This window comes from Anolis sagrei, chromosome 4 (assembly GCF_037176765.1).
Source record: "Anolis sagrei isolate rAnoSag1 chromosome 4, rAnoSag1.mat, whole genome shotgun sequence".
In the NCBI taxonomy this organism is placed as follows: Eukaryota; Metazoa; Chordata; class Lepidosauria; order Squamata; family Dactyloidae; genus Anolis; species Anolis sagrei.
The window spans coordinates 103,303,395-103,323,774 of NC_090024.1; the positions used below are offsets into that span (position 1 = coordinate 103,303,395).

The following is a 20,380-nucleotide window of genomic DNA, read 5'->3' on the forward strand; positions in this document are numbered from 1 at the left end:
GACAATACTTTTCTCCCGAAGATCATTTCCAAGACTCACTCCTTATATCCACAAACACCCGGCTGCAACCTATCTCTTGCATACCTCCACCCTTAATTGCTTTCACCCATGAACTCTTACTTACAGATTACTAAACCCTTTAGAACTAATACTTACATTAACCCTTCTATCACCAAGCTCTATCAACTGCAGAACATATGACAATCAACATTTAAAAACTCTTCATGCTTTAGTAGAATCTTAAAGTAATCTCTGCTTTCTTTAGAACTGCATCCATTTAAAATATTTAAATGAGCAGTTTCATTAATTTCATTAACGAAATGGTGTTAATAGGACCGAACAGTCCTCACAGGCATTCTTCCACCACCTCCTGTTGTATGAAAAATCATTAACTCTCCAGGTTGGCTAATTTGTTCAGTTCAGGAGGCTAGCACTAAAACGTCACTATCTGGGAAGACCATAATAAGACTAGAAGTAGCTGTTAAAGGTCATCTAGGCTTTTTTGCTGTGCCTTAAGTAAGGCAAAGTATAAATAGAACCCCTGGCAGATGTTGTTCCCCCTGACCTATTTTTGAAACTTCCTTTAGCAGATCCCAGATGTTCTCTTACAAATAGCATTACACAAGCCAATCCCTGTACTTTTAGTGGCTTTTTACATTTATTTATATTACTGCTACATGGATGGCAGCTGTGATAGCTTCTGCAGAAACGTTGAACTAGGCAGACATTTCTTTAGTTTTTTGTTTATGCGTGTCTTGCCCTCACTAGCTAATATTGTGTAATGCTGTAAGTGAGGGGAGCATGAGAGAAATTGTTATTACACCTCTTGTTTCAGAATTCCATAGTGATAAAGTCAAGTCATGTCTGACTCTGGGAGTTAGTGCTCATCTCCATTTCTAAGCCAAAGAGCTGACATTGTCCATAGACACCTTCAAGGTCATGTGGCCGGCATGACTGCATGAAGCGCCATTAACTTCCCGCTGAAGTGGTACTTATTGATCTACTCACACTTGTATGTTTTCGAACTGCTAGGTTGGCAGAAGCTGGAGATAACAGTGTCAGCTCACCCTGCTCCCCGGATTCAAACTGCCTACCTTTCAGTCAGCAAGTTCAGCAGCTCAGTGGCAAAGTGGAATGGAATGGAACAGAATAGAATATACTTAATAGGAAAGGTCCACTCTACCTAACACTACCCAATCTTGCCATTATATGTATTAGCACTTCATATAGTCTTCCTTCAAATGTTTGTAGTATTTTGCCAACAAACTGATTATATAGTTGCTTTCTTTCTGCCATGATCCCATGTAATCCATACCATCATGGAGTTTCTTTCTGAGGAATTGGGTTTAGATTACATCAGGAACCACCGTTTTCTTGAGAGAGCAGCCTGCATTTCATATCAAACATTTAAATTATGGTTATTTCTAGTTTTTATATAATTATGGGAATTTATCATTTCAAAATAAGCAGTCTGCTATTAAGTTATTTCTGTTAGAAACAGCATCAGAATACGCGTACATTACACTCTTCCAAATGAGGTTATTCAAAAGAATGAAAGATGAAAATAGAGCTGTGAAAAGGCAAGTGTGAAAAGGCAAGTGTTAAAAGTCTGGATGGAATAGGAGGTATTAATTGTTCTTTATGAATGTTGTCAAGGTTAAAAAGTGCAAAATGTTAATGTTAACGTACATCACACACCATAGTTCTTATTTCCAATTGGTTATGTTTTCCAATAATGATGCTGTCACAAACCAAACTTAATCACATTGCTTTGTGATCAAACCTTATTGTCTATATGTGACTAATTGGTAGGGACCTTTCATGTAATGGGTGTAAAAGCACTTCTCTCTTAATTGTCTTTGGCCCCTTCTACGCTGATTTATAAATCCAGATTATCTGCTTTGAACTAGATTATATGGCAGTGTAGACTCATATAGTCCACTTCAAAACAGATAATGTGGATTATCTGTTTTGATAAACTGGATTATATAGCAGTGAAGAAGATGCCTTTGTTACCTTCCAAAGATGGTGCTATCCAGCCAGACAAACATAAATTATTTTGTACTGTGTTCAGACCACTGATCAATATAGCTCACCTTTGCTCACACTGAAAATTGACCATAGAAGAGGTGTTGAAAGAGAGCTGTGTACATGCAATACTATTTAGTGTGCCTATAAAGTACAAGTTTTCAGTTTCATAGCATTGTGATGCTTACTTGTTATAGATTCGTGATTGGCTGAGATCACTTGAGATTGAAAAAGAGAACAGTCAGAAAGAGGCAAGGAAGTCCCAAACTTATAAGAAACAACAGCAACAAAAATTAAGTTGGATTTTCTTATAAAATGGGCTTTGAGGTAGCATTCCCTCCACTCTTTTCAAAAAAACTACTTTTTGACCTGAAAATCAAAGCAGGGGAGCACTCCAACTATGTGCTACTGTGAAAAGCATCATCATTTGTGTATGACACTTCCAAGATTTTGTGTGAAATCTCACTTGTAGGCTGCAATGAACCTTCAATTCCAGTTAAAAATCTGTCTCATTTAAAGTAGGCCAATGGTTATTTAGAAATCTAAAATAACACTTGAATTTTCCAGGAAATCTGAAATACTGTTGCTATAGCAATATATAATATTGATTTCATTACACCATATCTGGGTATCCCATGAAGCAAAGTGAGCCCCCAGCCTCAGGTAGCATATGGGTCAGGCAGTCTCCATACCCAATAGGGTCTTATTAATCTTTTTGAAATCTTAAATTATTGTTGTGGCAAATGCCACAGTGCCACAATGGCTCCACATAGTATTGCCAGGTCTCAAATGCCTTGCTCTGAGTGGTCCTCAAAGATGACCCAAATTGCAACTTCTCAGGCTGTCTCACTAGCCATGCCACCTAAAAGTCTTAATCTGAGGGGAAAAAACACTAAAATCAAAATAACATGGTGTGTGTGTGGGGGGGGGGGTGCATAGTGGAAGTTGGGGATAAAGCATTGGAGGACAACATGTGTTCTTTTGCCTCAGGTAGTAGGATACTACGCATAATAATGAAACAATTTATTTCTATATAATTCTTACTTTGTCTGCTAGTTTTTAGCCAACACCCCCTTTCTCATTAATAAGAACTTGTTAAGCATCAAGGAAAAAATAATTCAAAAAGATGCATATTTGAACATAGTGAGAAGAAGGGATGAACTGGGAGGATGGTGGATTCGTAGATTCTGGAGATAGAATATATCAGACTAGCGCCTAATGCCCATCACAAAGGAAGGCGTGTCTGTTATGTATTGCAGGGATTTTAGATAAAATTCGGAATGATGATCCCCAAATTAGTGCAGTCATTATTGATAAAAAGGGAAGTCATGTAATAAGGATTAATTTATGCTAGGGAGATATCAAGGGATTTATATTGTTTTTGTTATTATGTTATGATAGTTTAATTAAAGTCCTATTTGATTTTTCTGATGTTATTAGTTTAGTGCAATTGCTTTTTGGTAATTGGATCTTTACATTCATTAACACTGGCAAAGTCTTAACATTCAATGTTCATTATATCATTCACAAACAAAGGTATGCATCTATCATACTGTACTAGCATAACACTATACCTCAGGCAGGCATTTATGATTTTGGACCTTATCCCAAGAGGACGGGAAAATAGGGGAGTCTTCTTAACATAGTGTTTTGTTCTATTCCATTGTAAGGAAAATGGATAATCTACCCCATCAAATATGGTGTTCTTTTGTCCATTTCTACTCTAAACCTCCACATTCTGGTCTATCACACGAGCAAGTGTAGTCCCCACCTGTTCTGCATTCTTTTATTAAAAGGGGGAACTTTCCAATTGCAGAAGTCTGAAATCTATTTGTAAAAAAGGGAGGAAATATAACCACAGTACAGTGGTGATGTTTCAAAATCGCACAATTCCTGAATAATAAATTATTTTTAAAAATTACCATAAAAGTTTAATGCAAGAGGATTACTGGTGAGAAAAGGAGAATCAAGGCTTGTTTCAAGACCACCCACAGGAACAACTACTCTTTAGCATCACTAAAACAATCTAACATGGGGAAATCTGACAGTTCTCATCTCATGTGTAAATAAGAATCTTTCCCAGTTTCTGTGCTAATAGGAGCTCTGAAGACTATTGCCACCCAAAACTACTAAAATATCTGTTTCTACTCACTTTAAACACATTTTAGAGACACAGTCCCACAGGGAATAGCTGGAAGTAGTTTTGTCTGTGGCACTCTGTCTTCAAACTGTTTTTAAAGTGTGTAGAAATGGGGGGGGGGTCCTGTGTTTGATGAGGTTCTGTGTTGTTTAACATGGTTCCAAAGAGTTAGAAAATTGTCAGTGTAGCTTTGGCTCTGTAGAGCTCTCTGTAGAGAGCTGTGGAAAGTTACAGTGGGCAGCATTCATTGTCAATAGATATTTGGTTCGAGAATTCCCCATGGATATCAAAATCCATGTGACACCTTTCATGGGTGCCCCTACTATTGGTCAAAACATATACAGGTTGGAAAGATGAGAAAAAATGATATATTAGTAATTTTCTCTGCATAGAACATACATTATGTTTAATCCCCAAACATTGATTTTCTGACGAACAAAGGAATTCTTTGCTGTTATATCTCTTTTAGGGCTTGGAATTCTCCTATGACTACCAGTATCCCATACGGTTAAACCCTCTCTCGATTCTCTCCATTTGTCTCTTTCCAGCTAGAAATCAATACATGCCTTCCCTGGCTACCTGTACACGATTCATTGCAAACATGAAATTGTGGTGAGCAAATTCCACAAATTCTCTCTGTGAGGTTTACCCCCTTTTGGAGATTAGAAACACAGTGATGCTCAAGTCCAAAAATATGCAATAGTTTGGTAAAATTGCATCCATTATATAACATGGCAAAATCAGATTGCTTTTTGATTTAAAAATATTGTCAAGACATGGTTGATTGGACACATAATTTTTGGATATGGAGAGCTGACTGTATTATGCTGTTATGTACTATAGTCTTCTTAACATTAATAGTGGGAATGTGTCCCTATACATTCCTATAGACCTCTCGGCATTTGGAACCATCAACCATTGTATTCTTTTGGAATGCTTTGCAGGTGGTTGAGAATTAATGTGCTACATGTGGTGGTAACTCCATGGTTGGACTTCTGTAATGTGTTGTACATTGGGCTACATCTGTATCAAATTCAGAAACAAATTAGTTCAAAATATGGCTTTCAGATTGGTTTTAGGAACACTTGGGAGTGAGCACATTCCAACAATATTAAAATCCTTCCACCGATTGCCAGTTGGTTTCTGGGCAAAATAGTAAGTGTTGATTATTACCTTTAGAGCCCTACATATTTTGGCTCCAAGTTACCTGCAGGATAACCTCTTTCTATACAACCTACCCCATACACTATGGTCTTCAGGGGGATACTTACTCCAGCCAACCTAGAACTGTCACCCACAGAACCTTTTCATTGTTGGTAAACTGACTGGGATTTCTGGAATTTGTAGGCCAAAACACCTAGGGACCCACAGGTTGAGAACCACTGCTCTAGAGAATCTGGAATGACATGTCAGAAGAAATTTGACCTATTTCTTCCAGCAGGCCTATCCAATGATTTTCACCTAGGAATTTTAAATTATCCTTTTTATAAATATTGAGGTTTTTTTAATGTGTGTTATTTTTGTGTTTTAATCTATGTGATTTAAATGGTTTTCATGTTTCTAATTTTCTATTTTATTTTAATTCCTTGAGGAGAGGCAAGTGAAAAAGTTGTCGTCATCATCATCATCATCATCATCATCTGGGAATGGTCAGATTAGTGAAGGCTGTCTCAAAAGTATAGGATATAATCTCATTTCCTCTTGAGTCTTGACTCTCTCTTGTTTGCATCAACCTCCACCAACGTGTACACTTCACTCACTCATCAAAGGACTTTAACCTTGTTTATTAAAGATCAATAAAGAACTATTTATTTCAATTAGAGGGCACTGATCTACTGCAAACACAGGAATAAATGGGTAACTACAATCACTGAATCAAGTGGGGACGTCGTAGCCTGCTCTTTTTGAGAGCCACTATCAGCAAAACATTTTTGACTGAATCATTATATCTTTTCTGTTTTTTAAATCATGATCAAGAAGTGTGCAAATACGAATGGTAGGGCTCTGACGCTTGGTCTCTGTGTTTGTAGGGCCCCGGAAAATGAGGAGTTACCTCATTATTTGTTTTCCTGCTCCCTGTATTCTGAACTAAGAACTAAAGTTCTGGGGCCTATTCTGTATCTTCTAGAATACAACATGGTTCCAGAAAGGATTTTCTATCTCCTGGCTGACATTAACCCTGTAGTTACTCACCAAGTGTTTCTTTTTACTCTGGAAGCACTGAAAATCCAGGCAAGATTAATTTCTGATATTGCAGTTGGCTGTATTGGAGATGCTTTTTCTTAACAATAGTATGGTTGTCTATGTTAGAGTTCATTTCTTAAGCAACAAGTAGTAAATGATGCCAGGATCAAGGCAGCAGGGAGTGAGAGCCAAACCACCCTGCTAACATTGTGTGAATGCAACCAGGGTGGGGCAGCTGCTAAGGAAATAAAGGAGAAAAAGTACTACTCCTTGCTGTGGGCTGTTGGAGGAGTTTGGTGGAAAGAGATTGGAGTTTTAAAAGGCTTGTGGCTCAAGAGAAAAAATGGACTCTGTATGAATATATGCATTTTTCTATAAACTCTGTTAAAAGACAGTTTGCTCCTTGGTAAAAGGCTTCCACATCGGCGGGTGTCTACATTCATCTTCATTGTGACAATCTAATGTCTATTTTCAAAGTGTTTCTCGCTATAGTTTCAATAATACTGAATTTTACTTTGTTTTTAATTATGCAAGAGCTAGTTCATATAGTATTTTATGTAGTATTTTAAGGGTGCTTTTCACCATTTATTTTTGTAGCATTTTAATGCTTTATGTAGTATTTTAATAATGCATTTGATATTTTATTTAATATTCTGATTTTTATGTATTTGTTTGTCTTGTATGTGAAACACACATGGTCTAACCACTCTATAAACTACTACTACCAGTGGTAGGGTTCTAGTTTTATATGCAGGAACCAAGTCTGTGACATTTTCAGTCCTGATGACCACATATCTAAGGAGTCTGCACTTGTTTGCACTTATCTTCACTGTATAATCCAGACGGGTAGCAAAAACACTGAATGGAAAGTGTGAGGAGGAGGGGGGGGGGAGAGGAGAAATTAAGGACCTCATCCCACAAAGTGGGGGGGGGGGGAAGCAGGGGAAATCATCTTCTTAGCATGCCATTCCGTTTCCAAAGTAAACAGAGAATTTAACAACAGTTCCCACCCCACCTTAATATCCAGCAGTTTCCATGCCACCTTAAACCCTCCAGTTTAAGCCATTTATATGTGCATGGAAAGAAGTGGAGTCAATTCCTACCCAACTTCACAATCTTCCCATGGGCAAATAGGAGCCCCTGATGGTGCTGCAGGTTAAACTACTGAGCTGCTGAACTTGCTTACCAAAAGGCTGGTAGTTTAAATGTGAGGAACAGGGTGAGCTCCCGCTGTTAGCCCCAGCTTCTGCCAATCTAGCAGTTCAAAAACATGCAAATGTGAGTTGATCAATAGGTACCGCTCCAGTGGGAAAGTAACGGTGCTCCATGCAGTCATGCCGGCCACATGACCTTGGAGGTGTCTACAGACAACACCAGCTCATCAGCTTAGAAATGGAGATGAGCACCACCCCCCAGAGTTGAACACAACTAGACTTAATGTCAAGGGGAAACCTTTACCTTTACTTTACTATGGGCAGACACTGAAAGCAGTCCTGTGCTGTTTGATAGGCTCTATGGGAATCCATTTTTGAAGTTAATAGAAATGGTGTGGGTGTGGGAGTTGGGATGATGTCTGATGAGGTCCTAAGAGGAAGAGAACTTTTTACTTTGTTATCCTAGAGCCAGCACCATGTGAGTAATATTATGAAGAATTTCAGTGAGGTTCATTGCAGCCCATTCAATATAATCTTATATAATCATGAGGTCTTATACAATAGGTATAACAATGCAATAAAAACAGGCCATAACATATTCAATAGAGCAGGAGATGTTCCTCAAGAAAGACACAATTCACTTCCTTCCCCTACACTTTTCTTCCATACAGGGAAGGATTTTGAAAGGACATGACCTTCTTCCAAGCAGACAAATCAAATCTCCCAAGCCCATTCTGAAACTCATTTCTTATTCTTTTCCATTTTCTCCCCACCCCTCCTTTTATTTAGCTATTCTTCTCTATAAACCCTCCTATCTGACTGGCACTTCAGAAAATTCTCTCTCGCTCCTCTCCCTTCTTTCTGCTGTTTTGGCAAAGAAGTCACACAGATTAACAGAACTGAACAGAGCTTTATGACACATTTCCTCTCATTCTTCCCTCTCCTCTTATTTATTTTTTCATTCAAGAAAAAGACGAAATACAGTCAGGCATTTTAGATACCGGTATATAAAATGACCAAAACTAAGCAGCTACACAATTCTTCTTCTCCTGAAATTCCCATTTTGCTCCATGTGACAGAGGAAGAGACATCCAGCCTACTGAAACTGAATGACCTAATTCATTGAAGCATTTTTAAAACTTCATTGTGGATTAGGGGATCTGGAAACTCAGGTGAAATAACTAAAAAAGTATAGTGAATTAATAACCTGACAAAAGAATACATTGGTTTAATTCCTAGATGTGTACCAAATCTTCATTCTTTCAAGGAATTGCTGCAGTTAAGACAGAAACATTTCCATGACATTCTCATTTGAATATCATAAAGATTGTTATATGACAGTCATATGATGAGTTGGGAAAGCTTGACTAGAATTCATTTCCATGTTCTTGTATAGATACAAAACAGAAACTTTGGTTTATTAATATTCCAAGCATTTAGTACACAACCTATAGGCAGCAGGTGAGTGAAAGCAACAACTGAGGCAAACCATCCATTTCAAAAATGGGATAATTTCCTGACTCAGAGACATGTAACATTATTATGCAAGCAAAGGAACCATGAGAGAGCTGCAAAAACATTTTGAAGAGAAGAAATTCACACAGCGGCATTGATGTGAAGTTATTTTATTTTTGAAAAGTCAGTTAATAGTGCAACTTACATAACACCATGGGTTTCTGTGCACCGCCTAAGACATGAAGTAAATATCTTAGCTACATAAGAGACAGAGAACCAACCCTTTATCTCTCTCTCCCAGTAGGCATTGCTAGTTGTATCCTAATTCCTGGACAGCAACTACTGATACATTTAATTTGTATTTCCCTGTCTTCTGATTTTGGGAAATTGTTTAGTTCTTATGGACCAAGATGGTGATTTCTGCTTTTATATTTGCTCTTTTTCTTTATTGGACCATGAACTATTCCTGTCTCTTCATCCCATCTTTCTCCATGCCATAGCCATGTACCTAACTGAAGAACCTGTGTTAGAATCCAAGACAATCTTTTTAACTATTTGACAATATTCAGTTATTTATTTATTTATTTATTTATTATGTCAGAAAGAAATTGAGGGTAGAGTTATAATGTATTTAAAAACACAAAGTTAAACTTGGCTTTATACTAAATGTCCTTTGACCAGAAGCTGGTCACTGTGAGACAGCCACCCATTGTGCATGTTGTAGGGCTCAGACTGCATTGTAGCAAGTGATCTGTGGTTTGCTCTTCTCTGTACTAACATATCATGGATTCCACTTTGTAGCCCCATTTCTTAAGGTTAGTTCTGCATCTGTGGTGCCAGAGTGCAATATGTTCAGCACCTTCCAAACTGCCAGTCTTCTGTGTGCCCAGGATGGATACTCTCATCTGATATCAGCCATTGATTGAGGTTCTGGGTTTTCATCTGCCACTTTTGGACTTTCACTTGCTGGAAGAATCTCTGTAAATCTTAGAAAGCTATTTCTTGAGTTAAGGCATTGGCTTGCTATCTGATATCTAAACAGAGGATGGGCTGGAGATGTCAATGCCTTGGTTCTTTCATTACAGACTGCTATTTCCCAGCAGTTGTCAGGTGGCATAATACCGGCTAAACGGTATGATTTTTCCAGAGGTGTAGTGCATAGATATCCTGTGATAATGCGGCATTAAGAGCCACATTTACTGTTTTAATGTGGTGAGATGTAATCCACACTGGGCATGCATACTAAGCAGCAGCACGGCAAAGCACAAAGGCAGATGACTTCACTGCGTCTGGTTGTGATCCCCAGGTTGTACCAGTCAGCTTTTGTACAATATTATTTCTGGCACCCACTTTTTGCTTGATATTCAAGCAATGCTTGTTATAAGTCAGTTAATGTGCAGTTTATGAGCTTTGACTTTGACTATGTTTATTCTGTTTCTCCCTTGCTTTATCCATCAGCCCGTGATTGCATAGTTATAATACATTTTGTTCAGAATTGTTCAGCTGAACTAAAGTTTGATTTAAAAATCCTGACCAGCAATTTACAACATAAAAACCCATTATACTAAAAATTATCTGAAGTCTTCAGACAGCTTTGGTGATGACAACCAAAGAAAGAAAATATGAACCTTGCTATACAAAAATCAAACCTGATTTTTCTTTGTTACCTATTTTTTCCAATAACTTAAATAAATCTATAAGCATCTGCTTATAGTTTTATCTGAAAAAGAAATTGTCACATATTTTCACAGTTATAATATGAAAGCTGTCATTAAGATGTTGCTGGGTTAGATTTCATAATGTTGCTGACTGAATGTGGCATTTTGTTTAACATGGGAATTTGAAAATATTTATGTGTACTTTAAAAATACAAAATATAACATATTCTCAATGTTTCAGGTCTTCCCTATTTTCAAATATATAAAAATTAAATAGTAACTAGAGCAATTGCCTTGCCTAAGCTTTAATATTTCAAAGATAGATTTTCTGTTTCAGAATTGTTTTGTTACTGCTATAAAGTTTTTTTTTAAAAAAAAATGCTACTCCAAATAGCTGAGAAACACCATCCTGGTCATCACATGGTAAATCTTTCCAGGATGTTGTTATTTTCATTTCCCATTCTTTGCCCACACAGATGCTTTTCATTTCAGGAGAAGCATTTATCATTCAAAATGGAAAGTGTTTGGTAATAATGTGAAAATTAATAGAAATTGCATGAAATGTTCCATAGCAGTGATAAATAAATTTTGCTCACATAGAACATATTCTAAGTATAGCTTTTCTAGGTGGTCATTGTAATCATATATATCCGCTTGTCTGTTGGCAAGTGTTTCTTTTATAGAAAATGTTTCTGTAATTTAGGAAGCATGTGTGCATTGGATACTTATGTGTGAAAAAAAACCTCACAGATATCCCTTGAAATGTGTTGCTGACATGGAGTGTACAGCTGGACAAATTGGCATGAATCAATATGGCAAAATTATCCTTCTCTTTGAGACAATACAACTGGCATTCTAACCAAAATACATGAAAGACACCTGCTGCCATTGGCAGCCACTTTTGCAACCCGAAACAAGGCTGAATTAAACAACAGCCTCAAAACATGAAATTGGGCATTAGGAAGAATTCATTTGAATATTATTTACATAAGTCAACAAGTGAACCATCTTCCAGGAATAGAATAAATTTCTGTAGTGTGAATTTTTAGCCTTTAAACAGGTTGTTGCTTACTGCAGACCTCTCAGAATATTCTACTCCCTTTTAGACATAACTACATTCTTGACTCTTGCACTTTACTATTGTCCCTGCTGTACTGTACTCATCTGACTTGGCCCTCCAGCCTTAACTTATAATCCACCTCTCACACTTTGCCGTCACCCCTGCCCTGACAGTTGTATTACACAAGCCTTTCTCTCACCCATTAGCTTGGAGATGTCCATTATGCTTGGCTACTGTTTGTTGTATGAGGAATAATGTTTTTAATTATGTTTATTGTGTTATATTTTAACTCTGTCTGATTGGGCTTGGTGCCCATGTAAGCCACCACGAGTCTCTTAGGTGAGATGGTGGTGGGATATAAAAAAGTTGTTGTTGTTGTTGTTGTTGTTGTTACATCACATGGAAGAGAGAAACAGAGCTTATATCTTTAGAAATCTTTTTACATTTTCCATTAATTCTTAGTTGACTTCTCTGATCAGTTACATGTGGAAGTGAAAACAATGGTCTCCTTTGACACAGACAGATGATTTCCACTGAAATATTTAAATTGTTGGAGAGGTGGGATCTGCACCTCCTCCCGTCAAAACACAAACATTTATTTCTGTATGTACAAGTGGGTCTGCTTATTCTCTGCTAAACTAAAGGATTTTTTTCTGGTTTTATCAGTTTTTAGGAAATATGATGAAAATTAACAAAATAACAAAAAATAAGCTTTTTTTCTTCAAATACCAGTTCTTTCCTTTAAAAAAGCCCAATTATTTCTATATATTCTGAGTTCTTGACCAACTAGTTCCATAATGTCTATTGTTTCCTTTTTATAGGAGCTATGCCTGTGCCAGACCAACCATCGTGCTCTGACAAGACAAGTTCCCTTAGCCCCGTGCTGACTACATCCAATGGAGATGGATCTGAAACAGAGACCACGTCGGCAATTCTCGCCTCAGTCAAAGAACAAGTAAGCAAACTCAAGAAATTCCAAACATTTTGTAGCTGTGCTGAGGAACTCAGCCTAATAATGTAAAATACATTTCAGAACTGTTCATTTCCTTAGCATATCATTTCAGTTTCTAACTGAAATATTAATTGAAATCCATAGTTTTTCTTTCTTTGAGTTAATCTTGGTAGATCTTTGGCCTCAGATCATTTTGGTCTCTTTATTTATTTTTGGATTTTGGATTTTGGAATGTATGTGCCAGTTAAAATGTGTGTTTTCACTTATGAATTTTGAGTTGGAAACCCTTAAGTGTACAAAAAATTCTTTAGATTTGTTTTACTTGACTTGCATTTTTTAAAATAATTGGACTTATGTCTTCTGTATAATTATATAGCAAATTTAGAATGCAAACCATGTTTCATTATTTAAGAGAAATAGAAGGGGGTAATTTTTTGTCTTGGTGAGCTCTCTTAATACTATTCTTTGACATATATCTTTGACTTAATATTTATTGAAAATAGGCTGTACTTGAAGTGGGAAAGTTCTGAAGTTCATAAGTAATAAAAGTAATAATAATTTTACTTCTTACTCACCTCTCCTCATGGCTTGAGGCGGGTTACAGAAAGAGGCAGAATAAGTACTTTGTGCTTAAATAGATGCCTCAATTTCTTTTTATGTTGTGTCTCATTTCCACATTTCACTCTGTACTTTCTAATTTCTTGCTCCATATTATGGATTTTATGACTGAAAAATACATTTGTGCTTCCAGTGGAGAGCTCTGAGTGTTGTCCTCATCTAGAAAGCATTGGTTTACACCCCTATGCAGAGCTATATCAAATCTCGATTTGGGTTACATGTGCAAAATTATGCAAGATATTGCAGCCATTACAAAAATATCTTCAGTATGAAAGGTCTCACATGCATGCAAGTTGATTATCTTTGAGAGACTAGTCTGTTGTTGTGCTAGTTCATATAGTACAGCTAAAACTGAAACACATTTTAAATACCATTGATTTTACTGAGGAAGTTAATCAAATGCTTAAGTCTCTTTAACCGAAATTAATGAGAGACCATTCTGGTAGAAGCTTTCTACATAACTTGGACCTAATCCAGACAGTGTTATTTTAAGAAACAGATTTGCTTTGCAAAAAAGAAATTTGGAAGTAAGCAAGCAAAGTGGGCATGTTTTAAAAGCTTGCTTTCTAGACACATTTAATGTGGTAGCCATGTGGCAATGGCATGGAGGGTGTCTCTGTATGCACGTGCTGCTAGCCTGCTGTGTTGTTTTTGGAAATCACTTGACCTCTTGGCTCTGTTTCTCTATGTTTTAAGTTCCCTGAGAATCCATATGCAAAGTAGCTTTATCTGTCATTCCAGATTCCTTTGCTGGCATCTTTCACAGTAGGAGGCAAGAGTCTTTCTGTATGCCAGAAAAACATTGCTTATGGAAGTCAGGTTTCAGGGAGAATTTGTGTATTCCTCTTGACACCAGTGTCTTGGATTGTCCTTGAAAAGTTTACATTTTTCCTCTCTCTTCCCACCTCCCCCCATTTAACAATTCCCTTTCTGAGTCCTTAATGTATGTACAGTATTTCATTATGGATAAATGTATTTACAGTGTATATTCTTACTGATACCGATGAATCATTAATAGCCTCCAATCCTGAAAAACTGAAAAGCTAGTTGTTATTGCTGTTGAAAAACCATAAAGAAAAGAATTGTATGCATGTCTGATGTGAAGCAAGGTGAAATACAAATGTAAAACAAGTCAAATGTTCATTATACATTCCTAATGCACTATTGTTTCATCTATAGACATTCAAAGAGGCAGTTTTTTACTGGATACAGTTTTAAAAAAACTTTTTGTAATGTCAGGACTGTAAATATGAAATATGTAAACTTCTGATTTGAGACACAGGCTGTTATATTGACAGTTTCATCAAGTAGGAGTTTTGTACTGTGTAGAAAAGGTTTTTTTCTGGCCACAAATATTTCTTTAATCATTCCACCAAGGCAGCTCAGGGAGTCCCTATCAATCTGGCTAGTGAGCTTGATCTGGGATGCCGGATTGAGACCACTTTTTTATTTGTGTAGAACCACTCTAGGTAATATGTCCTCATGTTCCAGGTGATATCTATAACTAAGAGAGAATTTGGAAAATTTTACCGTGATACTCCTGTATGATATCACATCTTTAAATGAAATATGCATTGGACAGCACCCCAAGAAGCAGATATTGTCTTGTAACAGGCCTACAGAGTATTATCTTCTGGCCACACTTTATATAAAACATGTTCAAGATTCAGGGTTTTTCCCAGCAGCAAACAAGTGTGTCCCATAGAAATAAATGAGATTTATTTTGGGGTAAACATATATTATTTATTTATCTGATTAACTTAATATCACACCTTTCTCATGGGATAGGACATACAAGAGTTGGCCTTAGTTGATGTTTGTCTTATACATATGCTACTTATTTCTGGTTTTTATTCCTATACCTGCTTCCCCAGCAATAATGTTACTCAGGGCTTTTCCAGAGAAACCCTATTTCCCAGGATCTGATCCCAGGTTTTCTGTTTATCCCAAATTTTCTGGAAATACAGATTCATATAATCCAGTTTAAAGCAGAAAACCTGGGATCAGATCCTGGGATACAGGGTCTGTCTGGAAGGGCCCTTAGAGTTTACTGCCAAAGGAACACTATAGTAACAGTTGGGATTACATTTCTAGATAAAGAAATGTTTTCAGATTCACTTACAAATGCCACTCATTGTTTACTAGTTAACCTAGGGAGATTGAAAATGTGTTTTGGAAGACGACCACATTTTTTCTATACCTTCTACTTTGAGAGCAGGGAGACCTAAACAAGATTTCACTAATTACACAAAGTTTGGTTCTATCTCCTCCCCCCCCCCCCACAATATTCAGAAGTATTTTGTTACTAAGAGGCAATGTTGCTCCTTTTTAGCCAAAATTGCTTGTCATGAGCTATGCCAGTCAAAATGAGCATATCCGATTTTCACCCTTCTTCCAATGATCAGAATGTTACTGTCCTCTGTCTTATTTCTTCTCTTTCTATGGCCATGCTTTTTTTTACTTTGCTTTTTAAAACCTCTGTCTAAAACTTCAGCATTAAAGTGGTAGGCACTACTACCACCATCACTACTACTACTACTAATAATAATAATAATAATAATAATAATAATAATACACTTTATTTATATTCTGTTCTATCTCCCCAAGGTGACTCAGAGCAGATTACAACATACATAGATAGGCACATATTCAATTTCTTTAATACAGTGAAATGACAATGACATACAAATACACAGAACAAAGGTTTCCCCTTTCATCTAAAGCTTCTGGAGCTTCTGGCCATGAGGAGGTGCTCTTTTTACATTTTCCAAGCCGAAGAGCTTGTTGTCCATAGAAACCTCCTGGTCACATTGCCGGCATGGCTGCATGGGCACCTTTATTATCTTCCCGCCAAAACGGTACCTATTGATCTACTCACATTTGCATGTTTTCAAACTGCTAGGTTGTCAGGAGCTAGGGCTAACAACTGGAGATCATCCCGACCCATGGCTTTGAACCGGCAACCTTCAGGCCAGCAGTTCAGCAGCACAAGAGTTTAAACAATTGCGCCAACAGAGGCCCCTAAGCTATATTTTTGTATTCAGCAGAAAAAAATAGTCTCCCCATCCGACTACTTAGTTTTATCTTGTGCTGGTGGTGCCCCTAGGAATGAAAAATATGCACCACTTGAAAGGAAAGGATAAGCTTTTTTTCACTTGAGTTCAAAGGAAAGAGAAATGCAGCCTAAACATTCTGTATGTTGTAATCTGTAATCTTTAGTTTTAGTGCTAAGGTTTTGAAAAAAATTAAAAAACAAAAATCAAATAAACAACAGCATTAAAAAATGAATTTGCCTGGATTGGAGATGTTGGAACAGAAGAAGAAAGCTGTTGGTAGCAATAAAGGTTTGTTTCCTTCCCATCCAACTCTTCATACCCTGATCCCATTACTGCCACTTTATTTTTCTTTTTAAGAAATAGTATTTAGATGAAGTAGAAGAAAAATGCAACAGGAACTGCCTTGTGGGACAAACAGGATGGTAAGCCCTTAGTTGATGCAAGAATGCATCCCTCACATTCAGCTAGCCACTTGAAGACTGTGGACCCTTCTATACTGCCATATAAATTTCAGATTATCTGCTTTGAACTGGATTATATGGCAATGTAGACTCATATAATCCGGTTCAAAGCAGACAATGTGGATTGTCTGCTTTTATAAACTGGATTATATGGCAACGTAGAAGGGGCCTATGTGTGCTTCATCTGAAGCAATTCCTCTTGCATTGAGTGACAGTTACTTCCACATAAAGATACATATGATCAGGCTGCTACTAATTCTCAAGCAGTAGGTTAATGTGTGGTGCTCTTTGAACAGTCTTCTCTTCCTATTTGTTAAGTTTACATCTTTTGCGGGTTCTTTCAAAATGTGTACTTGACTTGAAGGTTCTGTGATTGTTCGGTGGCAATATGATTATTTTTATTAGAAAATTAAGATGTTCTAAAATTAATGTTGGTGTGTTGATATTTTATGTACAACGTAGATATAGGGGCTGAAATAAAAATTTTATATCTTTAATTCTACCATCTTATTATGAAACATTTTAATGTCAGAATGGATAAAAGTCTTCTGAAAAATGTGTTCTGTTGTCTGATCTGTTTCTGCATATATGAGATAATCAAAGGGCCCTTGATAACTCAGAATATCAAGGCAGAAAATCCCACAATATCTGCTTTGAACTGGGTTATCTGAGTCCACACTGCCATATATTCCAGTTTAATGTGGGATTTTATTCAGCTATGTGGGAGGGGCTTAAGTTTGAAAATGGATTATTACTTTATCTTTAATTTAATATACATAATGTTCCTGAGTATTATATTCTTAAAAATAGAACATAATAAAGGTCTTCAGACATAGTTGCTGGCATTTTTTGATTTCCTTCTGCAGTCAAATTGGGCCCTCTATTTAGAATATTATAGCATTACTCTTTAATTATGTTCATTACATCTTTAAAATCCTTGATCTATGTTACACTTCGCCTTCAACTATTTCAGGTGCTTGAGGCTTCCTCTTATTTTTAAGTGACAGTGAAGAATGCTTTGAAAAAGGTTCTCTCGTCCCTATTCTACATTTCTGTCATGGAGTCCTCAGGCCACCTCACATATGAGCTCATGGCCACCTTCCTGGCTGGCTGTTTGTGTTTTCCAATAATCCTTTGGCAGCAGCTACTGTAAGACAGGGTGGGGTGGGAAGGATTGTCTTGTCTTCCTAATTGCCTCTCTTATATTCTGGCATTTGCAATTAATGTTTTGATGAGTGCCAGTTTCCCAAGGTGACTGGCATCCTTACTTGCTGTTCCTGTTCCATATTTCAGTATGACAGCTTACCCAGGGCAGTGTACAGTAATCACAAAACCATATGCTAGTGTAAACTGAATGATGGCATGTAAATTAAAACAGCAAAAATAATAAAATAAATCAAAGAAACAATGTGATCAATACAACTCTTGGAATCAACAAAATCATGTCAGCAGCATTAAAAGCTACCTGTGACCTTGTCACATGCCACCGAAGATGTCCCAGATCGCTGCGTCCTGCCAGCATTTGCACAGGAGGCATGGAGACCTGTCACCCCACGCCCTGTTCCATCGTGGCTTCCCCCTTCATCATCACATGGGGGAAGCCTTTTTCTGGTGGCTGGACCCATCTTTCCTTATGAAAAGACAGGAAGCCTGATGTTGTCTGCCATTGCAATAGTTTCGATGGTATCAACACCATGCAACCACCCTGGATGTAGTTATCCCGAGTGTGATGGGAGCCATTGGGTTCCATGTCTGAACCACCAAAAAAGGTATGTGTGAAGAGCACATACAAAAAAACACTCGGAGATACCAGGTTTGGTCCCAGCAATCCTGCTTTGGGAGGATATTCCACATTGAGAACACCACAATTAAAGATCCTGCTATTAATTCCCTGGAAAAATTCATGGAAGAGATCTTGGTTTCTATGATGTCAGTGTATTTTGGGTGTTTTCGGATGCATTGATAGACAGAGAAAGATATTTCACTGTGATGCTATGATGAAAGTTAAGGACGGCACTCTTACTACCTTCTAAAATAGAAATATTATTATACATAGAAAAGGAGTTGTTCAATACGGAGTTGAATGGAGACACCACAGTATATCCAAATGTTCGGCCACAACATTTCAGATCTAGAAGGTTTATTTTCCAAAACAGTTTACCTTCAGACTTTATATTTCTTAGAGTTCTAGACAGAAAAGTCACTTCTCTCCCTTTGATTTTTTTCATGTCAGGAGCAATTTGAGAAACTGCAAGTCGCTCCTGGTGTGATAGACTTGTCCGTCTGCAAGGGGGAGCTTGGGTGTTTGATGTTTTACCATCCTTGTGGGAGACTTCTCTCATGTCCCTGCATGGGGAGCTGGAACCGACACTTTCCTTGGATTCAAACCACTGACCTATTGGTCAGCAGTCCTGCCAGAACAAGGGTTTAATCCATGATGCAACCGGGGGCTCCTCTCACTTTGATGAACATCCTACATTGCTGCCCATGTGTCATCATTTTACAGATCCCAAGATATGTTGCAGAAATACAATAAGACCCTCTTAGTGAATTGTATAAAATTGTATAATTGAGTACTGGTAAGAGTGTTCCAATGTGGTTTGAGTACTTTTGATGCACACTGGGCGAATAGTCCTGATACAAGTTGAGAATTGCTGCTGTGTGTTAGACACTTTTAATACTCATTAGGGATTCCTGATGTGTATTGGACAGACACATCAGGATCTCCTGTTGTGCTCAGGCACTTCTTAGTCAGTTTCTGAATGCACATTGGGGAGTGTTTTCTTGTGCAGCATTGCATATTGCACATCAGGCCTTGATGCACCAGTCATTCTACTATTGTGCTATGGATGCCTGTAGATGATAATGTTAATATACAATATACAAAACTTTATTACAGTCATTGACCAGCACAAAGCAGGGCACAAGTGCCCTGGGAAGGAAAACACTGTTCCTCAGTGAAGCATGCCTGTTACAATAACCTGTGTTTTAAACTGTGATTTTAAACTGTTTTCTAATCTGCTTATAATGTTAAGATAGCATCAATATAAATATAGATGCTGTAAACTATTCCATTCTGTGCACATATAAGGCCATTTATGAAAAGACCTAGCACAGTTTAAAGATCTTAGTGTTGAACCTGACTCTGGAACACCAGGGTTTGAATCCCTGCTTGCCCATGGAAAACATTAGGTGATCTTGAACAAGTCACATTCTGCAAGCCTCAGAGGAAGGCAGGGGCAAAGGCCCTTCTGAATAAATTCTGCCAAGAATTTATGACAAAGCCTGAAATAACAATACCAGACATATGAGATTGCATGAAATAAGGGCCATTAGATGTCATTTATTAACTGCTACAGATTAAAATGTGGAAATATCTGTTGGAGTTGAAGGATTTTGAGCCTGTGGGCTCATGTTTGTGAGCCACAAAATCTGAGGCCGGTCCACTTGAGTATACTCTGGACTGACCCTAGGGGTGGTTACACTGAGTGTCTTCATGCTGGTGTAGCAGAAAGATGGACCAAGTGTGGCTTCATTCCATTGAAAGTTCAGCTTTACTTGGACTATCCATTGTGCCTGCAGCAGTTGTTTTTGGAGCTTCAGGGAACTCATGG

At 37.5% G+C, this 20,380-nt stretch overlaps 1 protein-coding gene across 7 annotated transcripts in view; it reads left to right on the top strand.

The window, feature by feature from the left end:
• The window catches only part of CTNND2 (catenin delta 2), a 623,732-nt gene that overhangs the window by 76,180 nt on the left and 527,172 nt on the right, over positions 1-20,380 (top strand). For all 7 annotated transcript variants that reach the window (XM_067467540.1, XM_067467541.1, XM_067467543.1 and 4 more), the window contains exon 2: positions 12,501-12,634. In XM_067467540.1, coding sequence (XP_067323641.1) covers positions 12,501-12,634 — 134 coding nt within the window. The remainder of the gene's footprint in view (positions 1-12,500; positions 12,635-20,380) is intronic.